We start from the raw sequence: 10,162 nt of genomic DNA on the forward strand, positions 1-10,162 counted from the left end.
CCTGAGTCCTCCCCCAACAGGACGGGTAGCCTGCGTCCTCCCCCAACAGGACGGGCAGCCTATCCTGCCAACCCACAGCTCTCTGCGTCCTCCCCCAACAGGACGGGTAGCCTATCCTGCCAATCCACAGCTCTCTGCGTCCTCCCCCAACAGAACGGGTAGCCTATCCTGCCAACCCACAGCTCTCTGTGTCCTCCCCCAACAGGACGGGAAGCCTATCCTGCCAACCCACAGCTCTCTGCTTCCCTCCCCAACAGGACGGGTAGCCTGTGTCCTCCCCCAACAGGACGGGCAGCCTATCCTGCCAACCCACAGCTCTCTGCGTCCTCCCCCAACAGGACGGGTAGCCTATCCTGCCAACCCACAGCTCTCTGCGTCCTCCCCAACAGGACGGGCAGCCTATCCTGCCAACCCACAGCTCTCTGCGTCCTCCCTCAACAGGACGGGCAGCCTATCCTGCCAACCCACAGCTCTCTGCGTCCTCCCCCAACAGAACGGGCAGCCTATCCTGCCAACCCACAGCTCTCTGCGTCCTCCCCCAACAGGACGGGCAGCCTATCCTGCCAACCCACAGCTCTCTGCGTCCTCCCCAACAGGACGGGCAGCCTATCCTGCCAACCCACAGCTCTCTGCGTCCTCCCCCAACAGGACGGGCAGCCTATCCTGCCAACCCACAGCTCTCTGCGTCCTCCCCAACAGGACGGGCAGCCTATCCTGCCAATCCACAGCTCTCTGTGTCCTCCCCCAACAGAACGGGTAGCCTATCCTGCCAACCCACAGCTCTCTGCGTCCTCCCCAACAGGACGGGCAGCCTATCCTGCCAACCCACAGCTCTCTGCGTCCTCCCCAACAGGACGGGCAGCCTATCCTGCCAATCCACAGCTCTCTGTGTCCTCCCCCAACAGAACGGGTAGCCTATCCTGCCAACCCACAGCTCTCTGTGTCCTCCCCCAACAGGACGGGTAGCCTGCGTCCTCCCCCAACAGGACGGGCAGCCTATCCTGCCAACCCACAGCTCTCTGCGTCCTCCCCCAACAGGACGGGTAGCCTATCCTGCCAATCCACAGCTCTCTGCGTCCTCCCCCAACAGAACGGGTAGCCTATCCTGCCAACCCACAGCTCTCTGTGTCCTCCCCCAACAGGACGGGAAGCCTATCCTGCCAACCCACAGCTCTCTGCTTCCCTCCCCAACAGGACGGGTAGCCTGTGTCCTCCCCCAACAGGACGGGCAGCCTATCCTGCCAACCCACAGCTCTCTGCGTCCTCCCCCAACAGGACGGGTAGCCTATCCTGCCAACCCACAGCTCTCTGCGTCCTCCCCAACAGGACGGGCAGCCTATCCTGCCAACCCACAGCTCTCTGCGTCCTCCCCCAACAGGACGGGCAGCCTATCCTGCCAACCCACAGCTCTCTGCGTCCTCCCCCAACAGAACGGGCAGCCTATCCTGCCAACCCACAGCTCTCTGCGTCCTCCCCCAACAGGACGGGCAGCCTATCCTGCCAACCCACAGCTCTCTGCGTCCTCCCCAACAGGACGGGCAGCCTATCCTGCCAACCCACAGCTCTCTGCGTCCTCCCCCAACAGGACGGGCAGCCTATCCTGCCAACCCACAGCTCTCTGCGTCCTCCCCAACAGGACGGGCAGCCTATCCTGCCAATCCACAGCTCTCTGTGTCCTCCCCCAACAGAACGGGTAGCCTATCCTGCCAACCCACAGCTCTCTGCGTCCTCCCCAACAGGACGGGCAGCCTATCCTGCCAACCCACAGCTCTCTGCGTCCTCCCCAACAGGACGGGCAGCCTATCCTGCCAATCCACAGCTCTCTGTGTCCTCCCCCAACAGAACGGGTAGCCTATCCTGCCAACCCACAGCTCTCTGTGTCCTCCCCCAACAGGACGGGTAGCCTGTGTCCTCCCCCAACAGGACGGGTAGCCTATCCTGCCAACCCACAGCTCTCTGCGTCCTCCCCCAACAGGACGGGCAGCCTATCCTGCCAACCCACAGCTCTCTGTGTCCTCCCCCAACAGGACGGGCAGCCTATCCTGCCAATCCACAGCTCTCTGCGTCCTCCCCAACAGGACAGGTAGCCTATCCTGCCAACCCACAGCTCTCTGCGTCCTCCCCCAACAGAACGGGTAGCCTATCCTGCCAACCCACAGCTCTCTGTGTCCTCCCCCAACAGAACGGGTAGCCTATCCTGCCAACCCACAGCTCTCTGCGTCCTCCCCCAACAGGACGGGTAGCCTATCCTGCCAATCCACAGCTCTCTGCGTCCTCCCCAACAGGACAGGTAGCCTATCCTGCCAACCCACAGCTCTCTGCGTCCTCCCCCAACAGGACGGGTAGCCTATCCTGCCAACCCACAGCTCTCTGCTTCCTCCCCCAACAGGACGGGTAGCCTGAGTCCTCCCCCAACAGGACGGGTAGCCTGAGTCCTCCCCCAACAGGACGGGTAGCCTGCGTCCTCCCCCAACAGGACGGGTAGCCTGCGTCCTCCCCCAACAGGACGGGTAGCCTATCCTGCCAACCCACAGCTCTCTGTGTCCTCCCCCAACAGGACGGGTAACCTGAGTCCTCCCCCAACAGGACGGGGAGCCTATCCTCATCAGAGAGGTCTATCTCAGGGCTCCATTAAGGAGCTGGGGGCGGCAGGTAGCTTAGTGGTTAAGAGCGTTGTGCCAGTATCCGAAAGGTCGCTGGTTCTAATCCCCAAGCCGACTAGGTGAAAAATCTGTCGATATGCCCTTGAGCAAGGCACTTAACCCTAATTGCTCCTGTAAGTCGCTCTGGATAAGAGCGTCTGCTAAATGAATAAAATGTAAATGTAAGGACCGGTTGAAGGCATACGGGGCGCTGACATAGAAGTCTGTCTGTCTGACCTGTCTCTCTCTGTCTGTCTGTCTGTCTATCTCAGGGCTCCATTAAGGACCAGTTGAAGGCATACGGAGCGCTGACAGAGAAGTCTGTCTGTCTGACCTGTCTCTCTCTGTCTGTCTGTCTGTCTATCTCAGGGCTCCATTAAGGACCAGTTGAAGGCATACGGAGCGCTGACAGAGAAGTCTGTCTGTCTGACCTGTCTCTCTCTGTCTGTCTGTCTGTCTATCTCAGGGCTCCATTAAGGACCAGTTGAAGGCATACGGGGCGGCGCTGACAGAGAAGTCTGTCTGTCTGACCTGTCTCTCTCTGTCTGTCTGTCTGTCTATCTCAGGGCTCCATTAAGGACCAGTTGAAGGCATACGGGGCGCTGACAGAGAAGTCTGTCTGTCTGACCTGTCTCTCTCTGTCTGTCTGTCTGTCTATCTCAGGGCTCCATTAAGGACCAGCTGAAGGCATACGGGGCGCTGACAGAGAAGGTGACACGGCGCTACACCAGACAGATACTCCAGGGTGTCTTCTACCTGCACAGCAACATGATCGTACACAGAGATATCAAAGGTAACTACCACTGCCAGTACGTTACATTATCTACTGTAGTGAATGTAGTTATGACTTACTGGATGACATGTCATGTCTGCTGATCCAGATCTCCATTTTGATGATCCTACCTCAGGTCCCCTTCACTGACCTTGTTCAACCTTCTACTGAGACAGTAGACAGTAGAGCATTACTGAGTAGTTTGAACAACTGCTGTGAGAGGGAGAGAGGGAGAGAGAGAGAGAGAGAGAGAGAGAGGGAGAGGGAGGGAGAGAGAGAGAGAGAGAGAGAGGAGAGAGAGAGAGAGAGAGAGAGAGGGAGAGGGAGGAGAGAGAGAGAGAGAGAGGAGAGAGAGAGAGAGAGAGAGAGAGAGAGAGAGAGAGAGAGAGAGAGAGAGAGAGAGCGAGAGAGAGAGAGCAGAGAGAGAGAGAGAGAGAGAGAGAGAGAGAGAGAGAGAGAGAGAGAGAGAGAGAGAGAGAGAGAGAGAGAGAGAGAGAGAGAGAGAGAGAGAGAGAGAGAGACCATTACAGGTCCTCTGTCAACTCCATATAACTATTTGAAGCTGCTTCATACAGTATGTTATACTACTGTAGTGTTCATCTCTGTTGTCCTCCATTTTCCTTCATACAGTATGTTACATGATCTATTCTACAGTGTTCATCTCTGTTGTCCTCTAGGTGCCAACATCCTGAGAGACTCCACTGGCAACATAAAGCTGGGGGACTTTGGTGCCAGTAAACGCATCCAGACCATCTGTATGTCAGGAACAGGCATCAAATCAGTCACCGGCACACCTTACTGGATGAGTCCAGAAGTCATCAACGGAGAAGGTTACGGACGCAAAGCTGATGTCTGGTAAAGAAGCTTCCAATTGGCTCATTCATCCCCCCTCCTCTCCACTGTAACTATTCCACAGGTCGTTGCTGTTAATGAGAATGTGTTCTCAGTCAACTTACCTGGTAAAATGAGGGGGAAATAAATTACATTTAATAAATGAATGCTTTTGTTATCGGATTCATGTTTTTTAAAGTTCTTCATTGTAAAGTATATTGATGAGACAGGTAATAAAATAGTTTCCAGATATTTGGGAGAGCCATGATGTAGGGCTGTAATCTGTCTGTCTGTCTGGAGGGAGACAGCCATGATGTAGGGATGTAGTCTGTCTGTCTGTCTGTCCGGAGGGAGACAGCCATGATGTAGGGCTATGGTCTGTCTGTCTGGAGGGAGACAGCCATGATGTAGGGATGTAGTCTGTCTGTCTGTCTGTCTGTCCGGAGGGAGACAGCCATGATGTAGGGATGTAGTCTGTCTGTCTGTCTGTCCGGAGGGAGACAGCCATGATGTAGGGCTGTAATCTGTCTGTCTGTATGTCTGTCTGTCTGTCCGGAGGGAGACAGCCATGATGTAGGGCTGTAATCTGTCTGTCTGTCTGGAGGGAGACAGCCATGATGTAGGGATGTAGTCTGTCTGTCTGTCTGTCTGTCCGGAGGGAGACAGCCATGATGTAGGGATGTAGTCTGTCTGTCTGTCTGGAGGGAGACAGCCATGATGTAGGGATGTAGTCTGTCTGTCTGTATGTCTGGAGGGAGACAGCCATGATGTAGGGATGTAGTCTGTCTGTCTGTCTGTCTGTCTGTCTGTCTGTCAGGAGGGAGACAGCCATGATGTAGGGATGTAGTCTGTCTGTCTGTCTGTCTGTCCGGAGGGAGACAGCCATGATGTAGGGATGTAGTCTGTCTGTCTGTCTGTCTGTCTGTCTGTCTGTCAGGAGGGAGACAGCCATGATGTAGGGATGTAGTCTGTCTGTCTGTCTGTCTGTCCGGAGGGAGACAGCCATGATGTAGGGATGTAGTCTGTCTGTCTGTCTGTCCGGAGGGAGACAGCCATGATGTAGGGCTGTAATCTGTCTGTCTGTATGTCTGGAGGGAGACAGCCATGATGTAGGGATGTAGTCTGTCTGTCTGTCTGTCTGTCCGGAGGGAGACAGCCATGATGTAGGGATGTAGTCTGTCTGTCTGTCTGTCCGGAGGGAGACAGCCATGATGTAGGGCTGTAATCTGTCTGTCTGTATGTCTGTCTGTCTGTCCGGAGGGAGACAGCCATGATGTAGGGCTGTAATCTGTCTGTCTGTCTGTCTGTCTGTCTGTCTGTCTGTCTGTCTGTCTGTCTGGAGGGAGACAGCCATGATGTAGGGATGTAGTCTGTCTGTCTGTCTGTCTGGAGGGAGACAGCCATGATGTAGGGATGTAGTCTGTCTGTCTGTCTGTCTGGAGGGAGACAGCCATGATGTAGGGCTGTAATCTGTCTGTCTGTCTGTCTGGAGGGAGACAGCCATGATGTAGGGATGTAGTCTGTCTGTCTGTCTGTCTGTCTGTCTGTCTGGAGGGAGGGAGACAGCCATGATGTAGGGATGTAGTCTGTCTGTCTGTCTGTCTGTCTGTCAGGAGGGAGACAGCCATGATGTAAGGATGTAGTCTGTCTGTCTGTCTGTCTGTCAGGAGGGAGACAGCCATGATGTAGGGATGTAGTCTGTCTGTCTGTCTGTCTGTCTGGAGGGAGGGAGACAGCCATGATGTAGGGATGTAGTCTGTCTGTCTGTCTGTCAGGAGGGAGACAGCCATGATGTAGGGATGTAGTCTGTCTGTCTGTCTGTCTGTCTGGAGGGAGACAGCCATGATGTAGGGATGTAGTCTGTCTGTCTGTCTGTCTGTCTGTCTGTCAGGAGGGAGACAGCCATGATGTAGGGATGTAGTCTGTCTGTCTGTCTGTCTGTCTGTCAGGAGGGAGACAGCCATGATGTAGGGATGTAGTCTGTCTGTCTGTCTGTCTGTCTGTCAGGAGGGAGACAGCCATGATGTAGGGATGTAGTCTGTCTGTCTGTCTGTCTGTCAGGAGGGAGACAGCCATGATGTAGGGATGTAGTCTGTCTGTCTGTCTGTCTGTCTGTCAGGAGGGAGACAGCCATGATGTAGGGATGTAGTCTGTCTGTCTGTCTGGAGGGAGACAGCCATGATGTAGGGATGTAGTCTGTCTGTCTGTCTGTCTGGAGGGAGACAGCCATGATGTAGGGATGTAGTCTGTCTGTCTGTCTGTCTGTCTGGAGGGAGACAGCCATGATGTAGGGATGTAGTCTGTCTGTCTGTCTGTCTGTCTGTCTGTCAGGAGGGAGACAGCCATGATGTAGGGATGTAGTCTGTCTGTCTGTCTGTCTGTCTGTCAGGAGGGAGACAGCCATGATGTAGGGATGTAGTCTGTCTGTCTGTCAGGAGGGAGACAGCCATGATGTAGGGATGTAGTCTGTCTGTCTGTCTGTCTGTCTGTCAGGAGGGAGACAGCCATGATGTAGGGATGTAGTCTGTCTGTCTGTCTGTCTGTCTGTCAGGAGGGAGACAGCCATGATGTAGGGATGTAGTCTGTCTGTCTGTCTGTCTGTCTGTCAGGAGGGAGACAGCCATGATGTAGGGATGTAGTCTGTCTGTCTGTCTGTCTGTCTGTCTGGAGGGAGACAGCCATGATGTAGGGATGTAGTCTGTCTGTCTGTCTGTCAGGAGGGAGACAGCCATGATGTAGGGATGTAGTCTGTCTGTCTGTCAGGAGGGAGACAGCCATGATGTAGGGATGTAGTCTGTCTGTCTGTCTGTCTGGAGGGAGACAGCCATGATGTAGGGATGTAGTCTGTCTGTCTGTCTGTCTGTCTGTCTGTCTGTCAGGAGGGAGACAGCCATGATGTAGGGATGTAGTCTGTCTGTCTGTCTGTCTGTCTGTCAGGAGGGAGACAGCCATGATGTAGGGATGTAGTCTGTCTGTCTGGAGGGAGGGAGACAGCCATGATGTAGGGATGTAGTCTGTCTGTCTGTCTGTCTGGAGGGAGACAGCCATGATGTAGGGATGTAGTCTGTCTGTCTGTCTGTCTGTCCGGAGGGAGACAGCCATGATGTAGGGCTATGGTCTGTCTGTCTGTCAGGAGGGAGACAGCCATGATGTAGGGCTATGGTCTGTCTGTCTGTCAGGAGGGAGACAGCCATGATGTAGGGATGTAGTCTGTCTGTCTGTCTGTCTGTCTGGAGGGAAACAGCCATGATGTAGGGATGTAGTCTGTCTGTCTGTCTGTCTGTCTGGAGGGAGACAGCCATGATGTAGGGATGTAGTCTGTCTGTCTGTCTGTCTGTCCGGAGGGAGACAGCCATGATGTAGGGCTATGGTCTGTCTGTCTGTCTGGAGGGAGACAGCCATGATGTAGGGATGTAGTCTGTCTGTCTGTCTGTCTGTCAGGAGGGAGACAGCCATGATGTAGGGATGTAGTCTGTCTGTCTGTCTGTCAGGAGGGAGACAGCCATGATGTAGGGATGTAGTCTGTCTGTCTGTCTGGAGGGAGACAGCCATGATGTAGGGATGTAGTCTGTCTGTCTGTCTGTCTGTCAGGAGGGAGACAGCCATGATGTAGGGATGTAGTCTGTCTGTCTGTCTGTCAGGAGGGAGACAGCCATGATGTAGGGCTGTAGTCTGTCTGTCTGTCTGTCTGGAGGGAGACAGCCATGATGTAGGGATGTAGTCTGTCTGTCTGTCTGTCTGTCTGTCTGTCTGTCTGTCAGGAGGGAGACAGCCATGATTTACGTCTGTAGCTGAATTGGGTGTCTGTCTGCCAGGAGAGTGAACCTCTGTCTGTCCCTTAACTGGTATGGTTGTTGTCTTTCCATCAGGTCTGTGGCGTGCACTGTGGTGGAGATGCTTACCCAGAAGCCTCCCTGGGCGGAATACGAAGCCATGGCGGCCATCTTTAAGATCGCTACGCAGCCCACCAAGCCCCTCCTCCCTGAGGGCGTGTCCGAGGCCGCCCGGGACTTTGTGCGCCAGGTGTTTGTAGAGGAGAAGTGGCGTCCCACGGCCGAGAACCTCCTCTCACACCCCTTCGTCCAGGGGGGGTTCTGACCCTGACCTTTAACCCCAGGACCACCCTGCCATCCAGGCCGCCACCCCAGACCCCAGGGGCCACAGGCTTCCAGGGCCCAGCCCCGCTCCACTCCTCCTGCCCCATCGACCTTTGAGCCTGAGGGCATGATGACCCCAGACCTGATCATAACCTGACCCCAGACCTGATCATAACCTGGTTAATGGCAGACTATCCCCTAAGGGGAGGGCAGACCATGCAGACCCCTCACAGACCTCCACTCTCTCCCATGCAGCTGTATATGCCTCATTGTAGGGGGTGTCAGCTAGCTGCTTAGCTAGCGTGGGTGTGTTTCCTACATGGTCCCAAGAGGCAAAGCCAGAAGGGAGGATTATAGTCTCTGAGCTGCAGGCAGAACTCTGGTCTCAGATCTGCCATGAAATACAATCAGCATCCACAACTAGTCTGACCCTTCCTTTTACACTGATCACCTTTTATATTCCACCTGTATTGTGATCACTGATAACCTTTTATAGTCTAGCTGTTAGGTTAAGAGCAAACGATGTAAATACATCTAATGTCCCTGTTGTCTTTGAGTAATATTCTGCTTCAAAAAGGGGATTGTGAACTATTTTTGTAATACATCCTAGATGAACACATGCTAGTTTTATTTTTACGTTTAGAGCATTGCCCTGTTCCTACACCATAGCACTCCTCCTAATCATTACCCTGTTCCTACACCATAGCACTCCTCCTAATCATTACCCTGTTCCTACACCATAGCACTCCTCCTAATCATTACCCTGTTCCTACCACTCCTCCTAATCATTACCCTGTTCCTACACCATAGCACTCCTCCTAATCATTACCCTGTTCCTACACCATAGCACTCCTCCTAATCATTACCCTGTTCCTACACCATAGCACTCCTCCTAATCATTACCCTGTTCCTACCACTCCTCCTAATCATTACCCTGTTCCTACACCATAGCACTCCTCCTAATCATTACCCTGTTCCTACACCATGGCACTCCTCCTAATCATTACCCTGTTCCTACACCATAGCACTCCTCCTAATCATTACCCTGTTCCTACACCATGGCACTCCTCCTAATCATTACCCTGTTCCTACACCATAGCACTCCTCCTAATCATTACCCTGTTCCTACACCATAGCACTCCTCCTAATCATTACCCTGTTCCTACACCATAGCACTCCTCCTAATCATTACCCTGTTCCTACCACTCCTCCTAATCATTACCCTGTTCCTACACCATAGCACTCCTCCTAATCATTACCCTGTTCCTACACCATGGCACTCATCCTAATCATTACCCTGTTCCTACCACTCCTCCTAATCATTACCCTGTTCCTACACCATAGCACTCCTCCTAATCATTACCCTGTTCCTACACCATGGCACTCCTCCTAATCATTACCCTGTTCCTACACCATAGCACTCCTCCTAATCATTACCCTGTTCCTACACCATAGCACTCCTCCTAATCATTACCCTGTTCCTACACCATAGCACTCCTCCTAATCATTACCCTGTTCCTACACCATAGCACTCCTCCTAATCATTACCCTGTTCCTACACCATAGCACTCCTCCTAATCATTACCCTGTTCCTACACCATAGCACTCCTCCTAATCATTACCCTGTTCCTACACCATAGCACTCCTCCTAATCATTACCCTGTTCCTACACCATAGCACTCCTCCTAATCATTACCCTGTTCCTACACCATAGCACTCCTCCTAATCATTACCCTGTTCCTACACCATAGCACTCCTCCTAATCATTACCCTGTTCCTACACCATAGCACTCCTCCTAATCATTACCCTGTTCCTACAC

General features: G+C 53.5%; 1 protein-coding gene across 1 annotated transcript in view; it reads left to right on the plus strand.

Annotated features, from left to right (window-relative positions):
* Nucleotides 1-8,515, plus strand: part of LOC311124656 (mitogen-activated protein kinase kinase kinase 3-like) — a gene marked incomplete at its 5' end in the record, with an annotated part of 55,950 nt that extends 47,435 nt beyond the window's left edge. Inside the window, 3 exons of the mRNA XM_084198765.1 lie at nucleotides 3,306-3,435; nucleotides 4,092-4,269; nucleotides 8,115-8,515. Coding sequence (XP_084054891.1) covers nucleotides 3,306-3,435; nucleotides 4,092-4,269; nucleotides 8,115-8,343 — 537 coding nt within the window. The remainder of the gene's footprint in view (nucleotides 1-3,305; nucleotides 3,436-4,091; nucleotides 4,270-8,114) is intronic.
* Between the last annotated feature and the right edge of the window lie 1,647 nt (nucleotides 8,516-10,162).

The sequence above is a fragment of the Coregonus lavaretus genome (assembly GCF_964263955.1).
Source record: "Coregonus lavaretus genome assembly, contig: HAP1_SCAFFOLD_577, whole genome shotgun sequence".
NCBI classification, from domain to species: domain Eukaryota; kingdom Metazoa; phylum Chordata; class Actinopteri; order Salmoniformes; family Salmonidae; genus Coregonus; species Coregonus lavaretus.